The 14,218-nt window shown below is 60.0% G+C and overlaps 2 protein-coding genes across 4 annotated transcripts; one reads left to right on the top strand and one right to left on the bottom strand.

Moving 5' to 3' along the window:
• The first annotated feature begins 919 nt into the window (after positions 1-919).
• On the top strand, positions 920-5,620 carry SRPK3 (SRSF protein kinase 3). The gene is made up of 15 exons (XM_006043675.4): positions 920-1,061; positions 1,133-1,263; positions 1,397-1,505; positions 1,644-1,731; positions 2,017-2,104; positions 2,667-2,773; positions 2,860-3,025; positions 3,130-3,155; positions 3,638-3,767; positions 3,839-4,078; positions 4,166-4,266; positions 4,616-4,723; positions 4,799-4,868; positions 4,951-5,043; positions 5,156-5,620. Exons 1-15 carry the CDS (start codon positions 937-939, stop codon positions 5,338-5,340), a joined length of 1,767 nt encoding a protein of 588 aa, XP_006043737.1. The 5' UTR covers positions 920-936; the 3' UTR covers positions 5,341-5,620.
• A 31-nt stretch (positions 5,621-5,651) lies between these two features.
• On the bottom strand, positions 5,652-14,218 carry IDH3G (isocitrate dehydrogenase (NAD(+)) 3 non-catalytic subunit gamma). 3 transcript variants are annotated; one of them, XM_006043668.4, is made up of 13 exons: positions 14,061-14,217; positions 10,608-10,646; positions 10,276-10,287; positions 9,905-10,002; positions 9,503-9,615; positions 8,505-8,565; positions 8,290-8,422; positions 8,031-8,164; positions 7,744-7,846; positions 7,506-7,652; positions 6,269-6,363; positions 6,125-6,185; positions 5,652-5,857 (listed from the first exon to the last, which is right to left on the bottom strand). In XM_006043668.4, the coding sequence occupies exons 1-13, from the start codon at positions 14,139-14,141 to the stop codon at positions 5,756-5,758; spliced, it is 1,179 nt and encodes a 392-aa protein (XP_006043730.2). In that variant the 5' UTR covers positions 14,142-14,217; the 3' UTR covers positions 5,652-5,755. The 3 variants fall into 3 exon arrangements, with proteins under 3 accessions (XP_006043730.2, XP_006043732.2, XP_006043731.2); XM_006043670.4 differs by lacking the exon at positions 7,506-7,652 and having other exon boundaries at positions 14,061-14,218; XM_006043669.4 differs by lacking the exon at positions 10,276-10,287.

Below are 14,218 nucleotides of genomic sequence, written 5' to 3'. Positions count from 1 at the left end.
CAGAGGTCTCCAGTGTGTCCTGCTCCCTCTCTGGAGGTTCCCCTGCCCACCCCGTTTTTAGGGACCGGATTCTTCAAAACCTGGTCCCTTGGCTACCACCCCAGGGTCACAGGCTTTGGAAGGCTGTGTGACCTGGACCACTACAGCCATGGGTTCCTTTGCTTTCCACTTGAAGATTCCCCGAGGGCAGGGTCAGGGTGGACACCTCCCTGTGCATCCCACATGGACATGTGCACTTGTTGGAGCCAGGGAGCAAGGCAGAGATGGACCCAGGGAGCCACAGGGACGCCATGCAGCCCTGGGGTCCCACATGGGCAGCCCCCAGGCCTGTACCTCTGGTGGGAAGACCTCACGCCCCCGACCCGCGCCTGGCCAGGGCCCCTCAGGGATGCCGCATGGAGGGACGAGAGGACACTGGGCTGCCGCGTCTTGGGGCTCCAGGATCCGAGTGGCCAGGGAGTGAGGTACCCACGAGAGTGGCTGGGGTCGCCTCTGGGCAGGCTTGCACAAGCCAGAAGCCAGAGCATGTTTTCAGTTGTGGCCGCTGCCCGAGGGCATATGAGAGGGGGCACCGTGCCCACAGGGCCCTTAGCAGGCTCTCCAGTTTGAGGACCAGCTCACCACCACGTGGCCACTCTACAGCGCCCTCTGCCAGTCCTGGGGTGCAGGAGCTTAGCCCGGGGTCCAGGTCACCACATTCCGGTATGGTGGTCCTAGGGTGCCAGGGAACTCCCCAGGGAGGCAGTGGCACACCGTGTCCCCACGGCGGCGCCCTTGGCCAGCCCTGGGATGGGGGCGGGGGGCTTGTCCTGGGGGATCGGGCCCTCGAGGGCCGCTGTCACCGCGCCGCCCCCTCCCCGCTGCATACCTTGCCCACAGCCGAGCAGCTGGGAGGCTATTTATAAAGGCGGGTGAGATCAGCGGCCGAGGCTATAAATGCACGGGCTGCGACCGGGCCCCAGAGGAGCGGCCGCCCGGGGCGCCGGAGCTGCGGGCAGCGCGGCCAGAATGAGCGCCAGCGCAAGCGGCGGCTGCGGCGGCGACAGCGACAGCAGCAGCAGGTAAGGCCAGGCCGGGCTGCCCGGGGCCCCTGGCGGCCCGCGCGCTCACTGCCTGCCCGCCCCACCCGCAGCTCGCAGGCCTCCTGCGGGCCCGAGTCCTCCGGCTCCGAACTGGCCCCCGCCGCCCCTGCGCCGCAGATGCTGCAGGGGCTGCTGGGCTCCGACGATGAGGAGCAGGAAGACCCCAAGGACTACTGCAAGGGTGAGGCCCCGGGGAGGAGGAGGAGGGGGCCCGGAGCCCACCCACGTGGGCCAGGGGTTCCGGCAGCGAGGCGCCGTTCTGGGGCAGGGGTAAGGCACCACCCTCAGCGGCCTCTGTGGGCTCCCTTCTCCAGGCGGCTACTACCCTGTGAAAATCGGGGACCTGTTCAATGGGCGGTACCACGTGGTGCGCAAGCTGGGCTGGGGCCACTTCTCCACTGTCTGGCTCTGCTGGGACATCCAGTGAGTGTCGCCCCCCCCCCCCCCCGCCCCAGGGCTCCATGCCAGCTGGGATCCTGCCCCTGGGCACGCCTGCGGCTATGGCGAGGGCCCCGTGGGTCTGTCTGGTGCCGGCGGCCGACACGGGTCTCGGTGTTGCAGGCGCAAGCGTTTTGTGGCTCTCAAAGTGGTGAAGAGCGCGGGGCATTACACGGAGACAGCTGTAGATGAGATCAAGCTCCTGAAATGTGTGAGGCACCTCCCCTACCCGTTCCCAGCTCCCTGGGAGCCGCCTGGGGCCTGGCAATGTGGGTGTGAGGCCTGCCGGGCTCCACAGGCTGGGGCGGGGCGCCCACAAGGGCAGGCTCCAGCTGGCTCGGCTGAGGGGGAGGACCTGGAGGGCGGGCCTGAGGCTTTTCTTCCAGTGAGGCCCAAGCACAGCGGGACAGGAAGGCCGGAGAGGCTGCCCACCCCGGGGGAGCAGCTGGCAAGGGGGAGGTTGAAGCTATATGTGGCCCCTTGGCTTTTACTGCAGGTCCGAGATAGTGACCCCAGTGACCCCAAAAGAGAAACCATTGTCCAGCTCATCGATGACTTCAGGATCTCAGGGGTTAACGGAGTCCATATCCTTTGCAGGCTGAGCAAACAAGTGTGGCATCTCAGCAGGAGATAGCTGGCTGGTGCCTTCCAGCTCTAGGGGCCTCAGTTTGCTATCTGTGTGATAGGCGGTTTATCCCTTCCAATAACACTAGTCTATGAAATACCCCCACCACTTCAGGGATTTGTGTCTGGGCATGGGGGGTGGAGCAAATAACCAGATTGGCATTGGCAATCCATGGCTAGGTTACCCCCAAGTGGGAGGCACCATCTCAGTGTGCCTTCCCTTTCGGGGGGGCTGTCAATAGGCTCTTGGGCAGACATGGGCACAGGACTGGGGCTATTCCGAGAAACCTGTCTACTCCTCCAGTGCCCTGTCCCTAGGAAGACCACATAAAGTACGGTGCCAACTGGCACACTAGAGAGTGACAGGGACACTAGAGCACCACCGGGACGGTGGTGATACAGGACCTCCCAGACCCAGCTCTATGCTGCCTGAGCCTTGGGGCTCCCGCACCCCAGCTGAGGGTGGGCAGGACCTGGGCCCCAGCTGCATGCCCAGCGGCTGCCCTTCACTCCTGGCCCCAGATGTGTGCATGGTGTTGGAGGTCCTCGGCCACCAGCTGCTCAAGTGGATCATCAAGTCCAACTACCAGGGCCTGCCCGTACCCTGTGTGAAGAGCATCGTGAGGCAGGTGAGCTCTTCCTGAGTTCAGCAGGAAGAGCCCTGTGGCAGGCAGCCAGGGGAGGGCGGGTGGACTTCAGGACTGGCTCTCTACAGGTGCTACACGGCCTGGATTACCTCCACACCAAGTGCAAGATCATCCACACGGACATCAAGCCCGAGAACATTCTGCTGTGTGTGGGGGATGCCTACATCCGGCGCCTGGCCGCTGAGGCCACAGAGTGGCAACAGTCAGGGGCACCACCCCCATCCCGCTCCACAGGTACCCAGATCCTGCGTGGGGCCGGGGCAGGGCCCATGGGCCTCAGCCCCAGCCTGAGTCTCAGTTCCTTTCTCTTTCTCCTGGCTCTGCCTGCTCCACCGCAGTCAGCACTGCCCCCCAGGAGGTCTTGGTAAGTTGGGCCACCTCTTTTCCTAGGCCTCATTTTCCCATCTGCTCAGAGCTCACTTCTCAGCCTCTCTGGTTCCCCCTTCTCCCTAACTCTCCCTGCTGCCCAACACTCCTGCAGAGGCATTTCCAAAAGGCTGGGTGGCCTGGATGAGGGTGATACAGAGGGGGCCACAAGCCCCAAACGGCCCTGGGTGGCCACTGGGGCTCACCACCACCTCCCCAAAAGGACAATGTGTTTACAGCTGGCCCCAGGGGAGGCTGGCGCCCAGCCAAAGGCTTCTTGGTTCTTCCTTGGCCTCCAGCTCTGGAGAGTGGAGGGCAGGAGGGGACCCAGGAGGTGGGCGAGGTGGCAGGACCATGCCCTGGTGGCCATGGAGTCCTGGGACCTGCAGACCTTGTCCCCTGTGGGAGCCCTGTGGACACACTTGGGCTGCTCCGTGGCTGGCTGCCAGGCACCCCCAGGCTGACCCTGGCTCTCGGCAGACGGGGAAGCTGTCAAAAAACAAGAGGAAGAAAATGCGGCGCAAGCGGAAACAGCAGAAGCGGCTGCTGGAGGAGCGACTGCGTGACCTGCAGAAACTAGAGGCCATGGAGGCCGCGGCCCAGGCCGAGGGTAAGGACGGGAGCAGGGAGTGGGCCCCCCGGTGGTGGCTGCCCACTCAGCACCTTGGCCTGTCTCCCCAGACTCCAGCTCCAGACTTGAGGCGGGCAGCGGCTCCACATCCTCTTCCGGTTGCCACCTGGGCAGCATGGGGGCTGACCCCTCTCCGGCTTCTTCATCCCCGGCCCCCAGGGGCAACCGCAGCCTCAGCCCAGGCTCCCAGACCTCAGGCTTCTCGGGCTCCCTCTTCTCCCCCGCCTCGTGCTCCATCCTCTCAGGCTCGTCCAACCAGCGGGAGGCTGGCGGCCTCCTCTCCCCTAGCAGTAAGTGGGACCAGGCCAGCAGGCAGTGGGCAGGGCTGGGCCGGTGCCCAACCAGCTCAGCCACTCTCCTTTCTCTTGCTTCCCCAGCACCGTTTGGTGCCTCCAACCTCCTGGTGAACCCCCTAGAGCCCCAAAACGCAGACAAGATCAAGATCAAGATCGCAGACCTGGGCAACGCCTGCTGGGTGGTATGAGCAGGCACCCTGCTATGAACGAGGCTGGTCCCCGGGGCTCGACCAGACCCCCATGCCTGCCTCAGGCTGCAGTCCCAGGGCTGAGCCCAAAACAGCACCTCTCCCACCCGGTCGGCAGGACTAGGCCCATGGGCGGGGATGGACGGCCATGGTGCAGGGGCTGGCCTGTCTCAGGTCACCTTGCCAAGCCCTGTTAGGACAAGGGGGGCCCCTGAGGCTCAGAGCGAGCCCCACGATGCTCCTGGGGTACATGGGCCCACAGAAGGTGGGAGACATGTTGGGGGCAACTAAGGGCAGGCCAGCCCTGGCCCCAGCCCCTCTCCCGGGCTCCCCTTGCCTCCAGCACAAGCACTTCACCGAGGACATCCAGACACGGCAGTACCGGGCTGTGGAGGTGCTGATCGGCGCTGAGTATGGGCCCCCAGCTGACATTTGGAGCACAGCGTGCATGGTATGTCTGCCTACGGCTGTACCCCATCCGGGCGGACTCACTGGGGCCAACAGCCTTACCCTCTGCCCTTTTCAGGCCTTTGAGCTGGCCACTGGCGACTACCTATTCGAACCACACTCGGGAGAAGACTACAGTCGTGATGAGGGTAGGAAGTGGCGAACCCCAGGGTCCGGCCTCAGGACCTCCCAGCCGCCTGGCCAACCTCCCAGCTCCCTTTCTGTCCACAGACCACATCGCCCACATTGTGGAGCTGTTAGGAGACATCCCCCCAGCCTTTGCCCTCTCAGGCCGCTACTCCCGGGAGTTCTTCAACCGGAGAGGTGGGGCCACCTGGATGGAGGGGTGATGTGGGAACTTGGGGGCCGCCGAGGGGTCTCAGATGACAGGCCTCCCAGGAGGAGGCTGACCTGCGGCATGCTGGCCTGCCTCCAGGGGAGCTTCGGCACATCCACAACCTCAAGCACTGGGGCCTGTACGAGGTGCTCATGGAGAAGTACGAGTGGCCCCTGGAGCAGGCCACACAGTTCAGCGCCTTCCTGCTGCCCATGATGGAATACATCCCCGAGAAGCGGGCCAGTGCAGCCGACTGCCTGCAGCACCCTTGGCTCAATCCCTAGGCCCCGTGGGCACTTTGGGCAGCTTGGGGCGGGCCCGGCTCCCTCCCTACACCCCTGGCCCCTAGTGCCTTCAGGGAAAGCAGGACAGTTCCTGCCCACCCTGCTGAGTGGGAGCTTTCTCATACCCACCTGGGCGGGGCGGGCCAGAGAAGACACATCTGCCGAGGCCAGGACCTGGCCTTTCAGAATGTGTTCTGCCCCCCAACCCTCACAGAGGGGCCCTCTGAATGGGAAGTGTGCTGTTTCTCTTCTTAATAAAGTGTGACCTGAAACACCTGCATCAATAGTGACAAAAGAACGCCACCAAGGGCTGGGGCAGAAGTGGGTTTATTCTGGGTCCGCCCACTGAGCCACCCAGAGTGCTGGTGGCGCCAAGCAGATCTGAAGAGTGGGCCTAAACAGTCCCGGGGACAGCCTAGGCCTCCACGGCCCGGCCGTTAATGACGCGGATATGGCGGATGATGTCCTGGATGGCTTCCGACGTGGTGCCCTGGCCCCCGATGTCTGGGGTGTGCATCTGCAGGAGACGGGCAAACTTGGGCACACACCAGGATCCGGCCAATCCCTGAGCCCTGGCCTGCAGGCAGCCCAGGGCTGCCTACTACACTCTGTGGCCTGCAGGAGCTGGAAGGGCCACCAGGGGGGCCGCGGTACCAGCTAAGGCCAAGAAGGCCCAGCCAACCTGGTGTCACCCTCCTCATGGTGGCACTAGGTCACCATTTCCAGCCCCTTGGGCATTCTATCAGCTCAACCTGGGAGAGGGTTGGGGGTTGGGGGGCCTCACGTTTTCATTGTCCATGGATGCCAGGACGGCCTTGCGGATGGAGGTGGCATAGGAGTGCAGCCTGAGGAGGAAGAACAGAATTCAGTCCTCTGGGCCTCATTCGCAGTCTGGGGGCTGATGGCCGGGCATTGAAAAGGCACTTACTTGAGGTGGTCGAGCATCATGCAACTCGCCAGCAGCGTAGCTGTGGGGTTGGCAATGTTCTTATTGGCAATACTCTTCCCTGTGTTCCTTGTAGCCTGGAAGAGGCGACATGAAAAAGGAGGGGGCTGGTGAATATAAGAATGCCGAGGGTACCCTGCATTAGTGTGAACTGTCCAGAACAGGCAAATCCAGAGACTGAGCAGATGAGATTGGTGCAAGGGGCTGGGGGGAGGGGAAAGAGAATGCTGGCCACAATTACCCGATTTCTTTTTTTTTTTGGTAAGAAGTGAATTCATTCAGATTCAGAGAGAAGCATGCTCTACCGAGTGGGCCATCGCAGAGGGCAAGGGCCTACAAGATTTCTCTCTATGGTGATGAAAATGTTCTAGAATTAGTGGGGATGTTTGCAAAATTTTGAATATTCTAGAAACCACTAAATAATTTACTTTCAATGACTGAACTAGAAAGTGTATGAGCTATAGTTTTTTGCCGACCTTTGTTGACAAAAGTCCATCTAGTCAAAGCTATGGTTTTTCCAGTAGTCACGTATGTGGACTTCGCTTGTGGCTCAGATGGTAGAGAGTCTGTCTGCAATGCTGGAGACCAGGGTTCAATCCCTGGGTTGGGAAGATGAAGATCCCCTGGAGAAGGAAATGGCAACCCACTCCAGTGTATTTGCCCGGAGGATCCCGTGGACAGAGGAGCTACACTCCATGGGGTCGCAAGGAGTTGGACACTGACTGAGCAACTCCACTTTCACTTTCAAGTATGGGTGTGAGAGTTGGACCATAAAGCAAGCTGAGTGCCAAAGAATTGATGCTTTTGAACTGTGGTGTTGGAGAAGACTTTTAAGAGTCCCCTGGACTGCAAGGAGGTCAAACCAGTCAATCCTAAAGGAAATCAGTCCTGAATATTCAGTGGAAGGACTGATGTTGAAGCTGAAGCTTCAATACTTTGGCCACATGATGGGAAGAACTGAGTCCTTGGGAAAGACCTTGATGCTGGGGAAGATTGAAGGTGGGAGGAGAAGGGGACGACAGAGGATGAGATGGTTGGATGGCATCACCGACTCAATGGACATGAGTTTGAGCAAGCTCTAGGAATTGGTGATGGGCAGGGAGGACTAGCATGCTTGCAGTCCATGGGGTGGCAAAGAGTCAGACATGACTGAGCAACTGAACTGACTGAGCTCTAGTTCACAAAGGCCCACGGCCTTGGCATCGCTGGTGGCACTCACCGTCTCAAACACGGCATACACATGGCCATAGTTGGCCCCAGCCACAAGGCCGGGGCCCCCAACTAGCCCAGCACAGACGTTGTTGACGATGTTGCCATAGAGATTGGGCATCACCATGACATCAAACTGCTGGGGCCGGGACACCAGCTGTGGGGTGGGGAGCAGCAGTCAGGAGTTGGAGCACCAGCAGGCCCATGCACCCGGGGCAGGGGCCCGTGCAGCATGGCAGCCCAACTACCTGCATGGTGGTGTTGTCCACGATCATATTCTCAAAGGTGATCTGGGGGTAGCGGGCTGCCACTTCCCTGCAGCACTGGAGGAAGAGCCCATCGCCCAGTTTCCTAGGGTGATGCAGGACACCAGCTTGGCCATGGCCACCACCCACCAGAGGGACGGGGTTCACCAACACCACAGAACCACCAGTCCCGTTTGCAGAGTGGAAAGAACCCCGTTCCACCTCCCCCCGATGTGTGCACTGCGAACAGGCCTGGGCCCTGGCGCAGAGGGGCAGTGTTGGGGACGTACATGATGTTGGCCTTGTGCACGGCTGTCACTTTCTTCCGCCCGCTCTCCTGGGCCAGTTGGAAGGCGTACTCAGCAATGCGCAGGGACTTGGCCTTGGTGATGATCTTCAGGCTCTCCACCACGCCCGCCACACTCTGGGAAGGCAAGGAGGGACCGGAGACTCATATCCTGTCGGAGCCTGCCCTCCGGCATGAGGTTCTGTCCAGGCATGGCCTTCCTGATTACCAGCCTAGCCAGGTGCCCCCTGCGCCCCACTCACCTCATGTTCCAGGCTGCTGTACTCGCCCTCTGTGTTCTCCCGGACAATGAGGATATCAATGTCCCGATGCCGGGTCACCACACCTGGCAGGCTCTTACAGTGGATGACGTTGGCATAGAGGTCCAGGCTGGTGCTGCAGGTGTACCAAATCAGATCAGCCGGCCACGGCCACCACCATCCCCACCCAGCACCCACGCTGCACCCTTGGCTCTCACCGAAGGATGTTGTTTCGCGATTTGTGGGATGGGGGCAGGTTGTGGTTTGTTTCAATGTTGCCTGCAGGAGAGAAACAAGACCGGCAGGCTGGAGAGGGGCCCAGGCTCCAGTGTACTCCTGCATTTGAGCTGGTGGGAGCAGGGCTTCACAGAACACCCTAGCGCACTTGCAGTCGAAGTGCCATGAGGGCGGATGGATGTGTGCGTCTGAGTGTTGAGTTCACTGATGGCTTCATGGCACATAACAGACGCTCGATAAATACTAAATGAAGGAAGGGATGAAAACAGCTGGCAGCGAGCCAGAAGGTCTTGCGAGACCCTGGGTGAGGCTTGGCAAGGCCAGGGTCCAGCTGCAAGGGCAGCTTGGCCAGGGTTCGTGCCAGGCCTTGTGTCAAGGCACCACAAGAGCTCCAGCTCAGGGGCAGGCAAGAGTTGCCTGTAAAAGACCACGCCTTCACCTTGGCTGGAACCAGGGCACCCAGAGGGCCAGCTGCCCCTGAGAGAAGGCAGTCAGAGAATGCCAAGTTGAGGGGGCCCTTCTCAGGTCCCCACGGGGCTACCTCGGGCACCCTATCATTGGCATGTCAGCCCCTCCAGGCCACAGCCAGGGCCTACATCTCTACCTTTGTCTCGGCTCACTCACTGCTCCTACAGAGCAGGTGATGGGCTCAAGTGTACAGAATGAGTGATGGAAAGTTTAAGGAGCTGGACCCAACTGAGGAATACTCAGTGAGGGTCAAGCTCCCAGCTGTAACTTCCACAGCTGTGCCAACTAGAGCCAAGGCCACCAGTGGGGGCTTAAACCTGCATCGGTGTGACACCCAGTGTGTGAAGGAAGACTCTGAGAGCCACAGCTGACTCCAGCAAAGAGGGCGGCCCCAGGCGGGAGGGAGCCCACGCCTAGACAGGCTCCCATAGCAGCTAGTGACACCGAGACCACCGAGGTGCAGCACCCATGGGCGCCCAGGGACAAGGGTCAGCTCACAAGGGAGTCTCACCCTTCAGGGCTACGCGGTTCCGACGGATGGCCATGATGGCATTGCGGATGTCCTCCTCGTCCGCGGTGGAGCTCACGTGCACCTCTTCAAAGTCCACAGGCACACATGCATGCCTGGGGCAGAGTGGGATCAGGACGGTGATCCCAGGCCCCAAGCACAGGGCGCAGAGGTCTCTCCTCTGCTGCTGCCCACTCTGCCTGGGCTCTGGCCAAGGGGAGATTGAGCCTAGCTATGCCAGCTGATGGGGGTGCCCTGACACTCCAAGACGGCATGAGTCGCTCGGGTTCTGCCCTCCCCCTCACCCGGCTCAGCCTGGCAGGAGGGCAGGCACCAGGACAAGGGGCCGCCCACCACTGGCTCGCTACCCTCATGGTGCCCCGTTCTCAGGGTCCCCCTCTGTACCTGAACACTGACTTGACGTGCAGCATGAGCTCTGGCCCAATGCCATCTCCCGGGATCATGGTCACCGTGTGCCGCCCACCATACTTCGCCGACGGGGGCTGGAAGGGAGGGGGAGGGGGCAGGCCTTCAGTTCCCTTCCTCCCTCGAGCCCTGACTCAGTGGGCCAGCCAATTGGGAGGTGCCAACTCAGGGTACCCCAACCATATGCCCTGCCCCACCCACAGTGCAGCGCTGCTCGTGGGGAGCTGCAGTCCCCCCAAGTCAGGAGGGCAACCACAGAAGCAGGTCCCACCTCCGCCTGGAACTGGGTCAACCCCAAAGCCACTAAAAGCCCCCAACCTGACAAACAGGCAGACGGGAAGGATACTCACAATTGTTTGTTGCTAGAGGTGGGGACAGGAAGGAAGAAGACACAGATCAGCCGAGGTTAGAAGAACAAGGCAGGGCCCAGGGAACCAGGCTTTGCCCCCAGGGTTCAGGGGAGGAGGAGAGGAGAGGAGGGAAGGAGGAGAGGTGGAGATTGCGCCTCAGGGGACACATGGAGGGAACAGAGCCAAGAGGCATGGCACACACATGTGCCCACACACACACCCCTCTACACCCCAGGTGCCCACAAACCCATCCACATGCACCTGCACACACGCTCTTCTGCACACACGTACAGACAGACACGTGCCTGTATGCACTAGGGCAGGTTACTTACTGAGAAGCTCCTCCGGGGGGCCTCGTGGGAACCTAGAACCTGGCAGAGAGAACCCAGATGCCAGTGGTTGTTGTCAAGTCGGCCAGGGTCAGCCGAGCTCCTGGCAGGGGAGGTGGGCACCCCCACCTTGCCCAGACAGGCCCTGTGGCTCTGGAGCTTCCACTGTCCAAAGACATTTACAAAAATGTTGACGCTTCCCTCCCCGCCTTTTGCTGTTTCTGAGTTTTCTCAGCCAATTTTTCCTGCTCAGTGAGGTCTGTTGAGTGAGCAGAAATTGGCACACTCAACACAGTACAGAAGGGAAACCATAATAGCAAACCACAAGGCTACCACGACCATGATGCATGTCATTTTTTTCCATCACGTCTCCTTACTACAAAAGCAGCATACGGTCAGAACATGGTGACGATCCGGATCATGGAAACCAGAGGGGAAAAGATAGCACCCAGCCCTCTGCCCAGCCAGAGATTAGCCCTACTGGCCACATGGGGAATAGCCCTCTAGGATCAGAAGAAGAGCAGACGCTCATCCTTAATCAAGGCCTTCATAAAAGTTTGCAAAGATGCTTCATGGCCTGCGTGGATGACAGATGTCCCCAACCCCCCCACTTGCAACGGCCACACGTGGTCATGTCAGTGCCATGCCTGAGAGCTTCAGAGCAACAGCCACTTGAGTCAAATGGGACAGGTGCTCAGAGGGACCCATCTGGAGTCCCCACACTTTCCTGGAGGAAGAAGCCCAGGTCCCAGCTCCTGCCACAGGGGGCTACAGGCTCACACTTTCCTCTCTGGGGGGCCCCACCTGCGTGCCCCTCAATGCAAAGAGGCGGGGACCGAGCCACAGTCCCTCCTTCTCACTCAGGGATGCCCTGCCACTTGCCTGCTGGGGGAGCAGCAGAGGATGCCAGCCAATGATAGAGTCACTGTGGCCATTTTCCAAAGAGCCTTGCCTTCCTGCTAGGAGTCTAGAAAGCTCAGGCAGAGGCTGACCACCCCATCTGGGTCTCTCCGGCTGGTTTTCACAAGGTACCCACTTGCATAAAGCTCTGTAGGTATAGGAGTTAGGAAGGGGGTGATGAACAGGACAAGATGCTCCTTGGGTTTCTACTGATCCACTGAGCCCCCGGATCAGGAGCCAGATGCATGCTTGGGGTTTTTCTGTTTGCCTTCTAGCAACTGTCAGTATCTAGATTTATCTGTCTATAGGCTCTCGACACAAACTTGCACATGGTGGCTTAGACTGCCCTTCCTCCAGGAAGCCTTCCCGATGCCCTAAGGCTGATGAGCTGCTGGTCCCCTTGGGCTGCAAAGCCCTACTCGTTCCCTTCCTCCCAATCCCCATCTCCCTAGGTTATGGCTGCCTCACTCCTTCTCCAACCCTTAAGCCCCAGAGAGTAGACACGGCATCTGTCTGATCTCCTACTATCACCCCAGGACCCAGAAGAATGCCTGGTCCAGAGCTGGGACACGAAACACATTTGTTGACTGAACTGAACGCATCAAAAGATGAAGAAAGATATGGCAGGTTCTGAGGCTAGGGAGACCTCAGTCCAAAGCCTCCATCCACTACTCCTGGTGGCAAACAGCTTAACCTTGCTAAGCTTCTTCCCCTTACCTGAAATCCATGGAACAGAAGTGCCTACTTTATCTGACCACTGGAAGCATTAAGCGAAAAGAGGTATGCAAGCTGTTCAGTCCCGAGCTGAGGGATGAGGGCTCCCCTTCACCTCAGCAGCCCCTCAGGCCAGTGTGCAAGGCTGGTGACCAATGAGGAGATGCTGGGCTGGCCCCTATGGCTGCCAGCTAATTCCTCCTGGGTTCCAGCTCTCTGAGGCCCACAGGCACGGGCCAGGTAACCTGGCCACAATGGTGAGCCACCACTCACACCATGCCTGGCTCTATTTCAGTGCAAGAACCCCCCACCAGACCATGGGTCCCATGACTACCACCAGGATGAACCTCTCCCTCATCTGGTCCCAATGCTACATGTTCCATCCAGCTTTGGCCAAAGACCCAGAGAGCTCTCGGGATAGCAACTTCCCTGACCTTGCTCTGGACAGACTCAGGCCCCTTCCTTCAGGGAGTTACAAAGATTCTGTGAACCTACCCATCAAAGGACCCCAGGACAAGGCAAGATGTGATACATGCATTGGTCTCCAGCTTGTTCATCAAGCAGGAAGGTGGACTGTTACCCTCGTCCTTTGAGAGTACCACAGAAAGCACTCCAGAATGGTATGTGACTCAACCAAAGGGCTCCTGTGCTGCACACCTTAGTGAAGTTTCTCTCTTCAGTATGTTTCTGTTGGATCAAGTACCAATAGTGTCTGCATGTTTTCCCACAAGGGCCCACTAATTGGGACCAAAGATCCGGGCTTCATCTCTAAAGGTTCCCATACCCAAGACAACCAGTCTCAGGGCAAGGCATTGGCCAGCTAGCAGCCTTTCAGTCTCCTCATTCCCGCCCCAATATGGACACAAGCACACACACAGGTGAAGTCAGCAAGGAGACAAATGTCCCCATCAGGATCCTGCAAGAGCCTAGCGGCCAGGGACCTTTGGAAAGCCTCTCGCCAGCAAGTGGGAGAAGTCAGCACTTTACACAGAATTTAATAAGGCAGAAGCTGCGACAGGCCAGCCTTCCCAAGGGCTCAGAGCGGGGAAGCATGCCAGGAGATGTGACCGCAAGGAGTGTCAGCAAAGTCACTGAGTTCTGGAAGGTCAGAGGTGGGTGGATCCTTTGACAGCGAGGGGAAACTGGAGCCCAGAGAGAGAGGTCAGACCTCTCATCCCTTCGGGCCAGTCCCGACTTGATGACGCTTCGGACTTCCCACCCACCTAGGGACTACACTATCCTCATGGAAGTGTGTCAGGAGAGGAATCAGACCCGAACAAGCAAGATCCTAAACAGAGAAGGACGGAAGCAAAGTCCTCGCGGCCTCCTGACCCGCCGCCAGCTTCAGGAATCCTAGCTCCTTCCCATTCCCAGCGCCTGCAGGGTGGGAAAGTCCCTGGGGCACCGAAAAGTCAGACTGGCCACCTCCACTGGGAGAGGTGGCAAAGCGGTTCATAAGAGGGAAACCCGAGGAGGACGGGCGGCCGGGAACGGATTCCCAGGAGCACAAGAGCAAGGCGGGCCGGACACGCGACCGCCTCACGAGGGTTCCCACAAGGACACTGGGAAGTGACACTGCCCCCCGCTCGCCGGGAGCTCCCCCGCCACCACATGCAGACTCCTGGAGCGCCAGACCAGGGTCAACTTCAGCTAACCCCTTCACTGACAGCGGAGGTGGCCAATCAACCCCGGGCCGCGACACTCTCCCCTCCCCGTGAGGCCCGCAGCCAATCGGGGTCCAGAACGGTCCGAGCGCGGCGGCGGCCCGCCTAACCCCGCCGAGGTGCTAACACCTCTTAGTGAGTGCGGCGGATGTCCCCGTGGGCCGCTCCTCCCTCTCACCTCCCAAGGACGCCAGAGGAGGGCCGGCCTGAGCGCTGCCTTCACAGCGCCGCCCGCGGCCGTCGCCACCTTCAGCGCCATGACAGAACGTGAAGACAGCCGCAGGTTCCGACACGCAGCTGCCGCTCTCGCGAGAGCTCGGCCGAGCGCGACGTCTC

This window comes from Bubalus bubalis, chromosome X, assembly GCF_019923935.1.
Source record: "Bubalus bubalis isolate 160015118507 breed Murrah chromosome X, NDDB_SH_1, whole genome shotgun sequence".
In the NCBI taxonomy this organism is placed as follows: domain Eukaryota; kingdom Metazoa; phylum Chordata; class Mammalia; order Artiodactyla; family Bovidae; genus Bubalus; species Bubalus bubalis.
The sequence above is the reverse complement of the archived record's forward strand: the minus strand, read 5'-3'. Positions and strand labels throughout refer to the sequence as shown.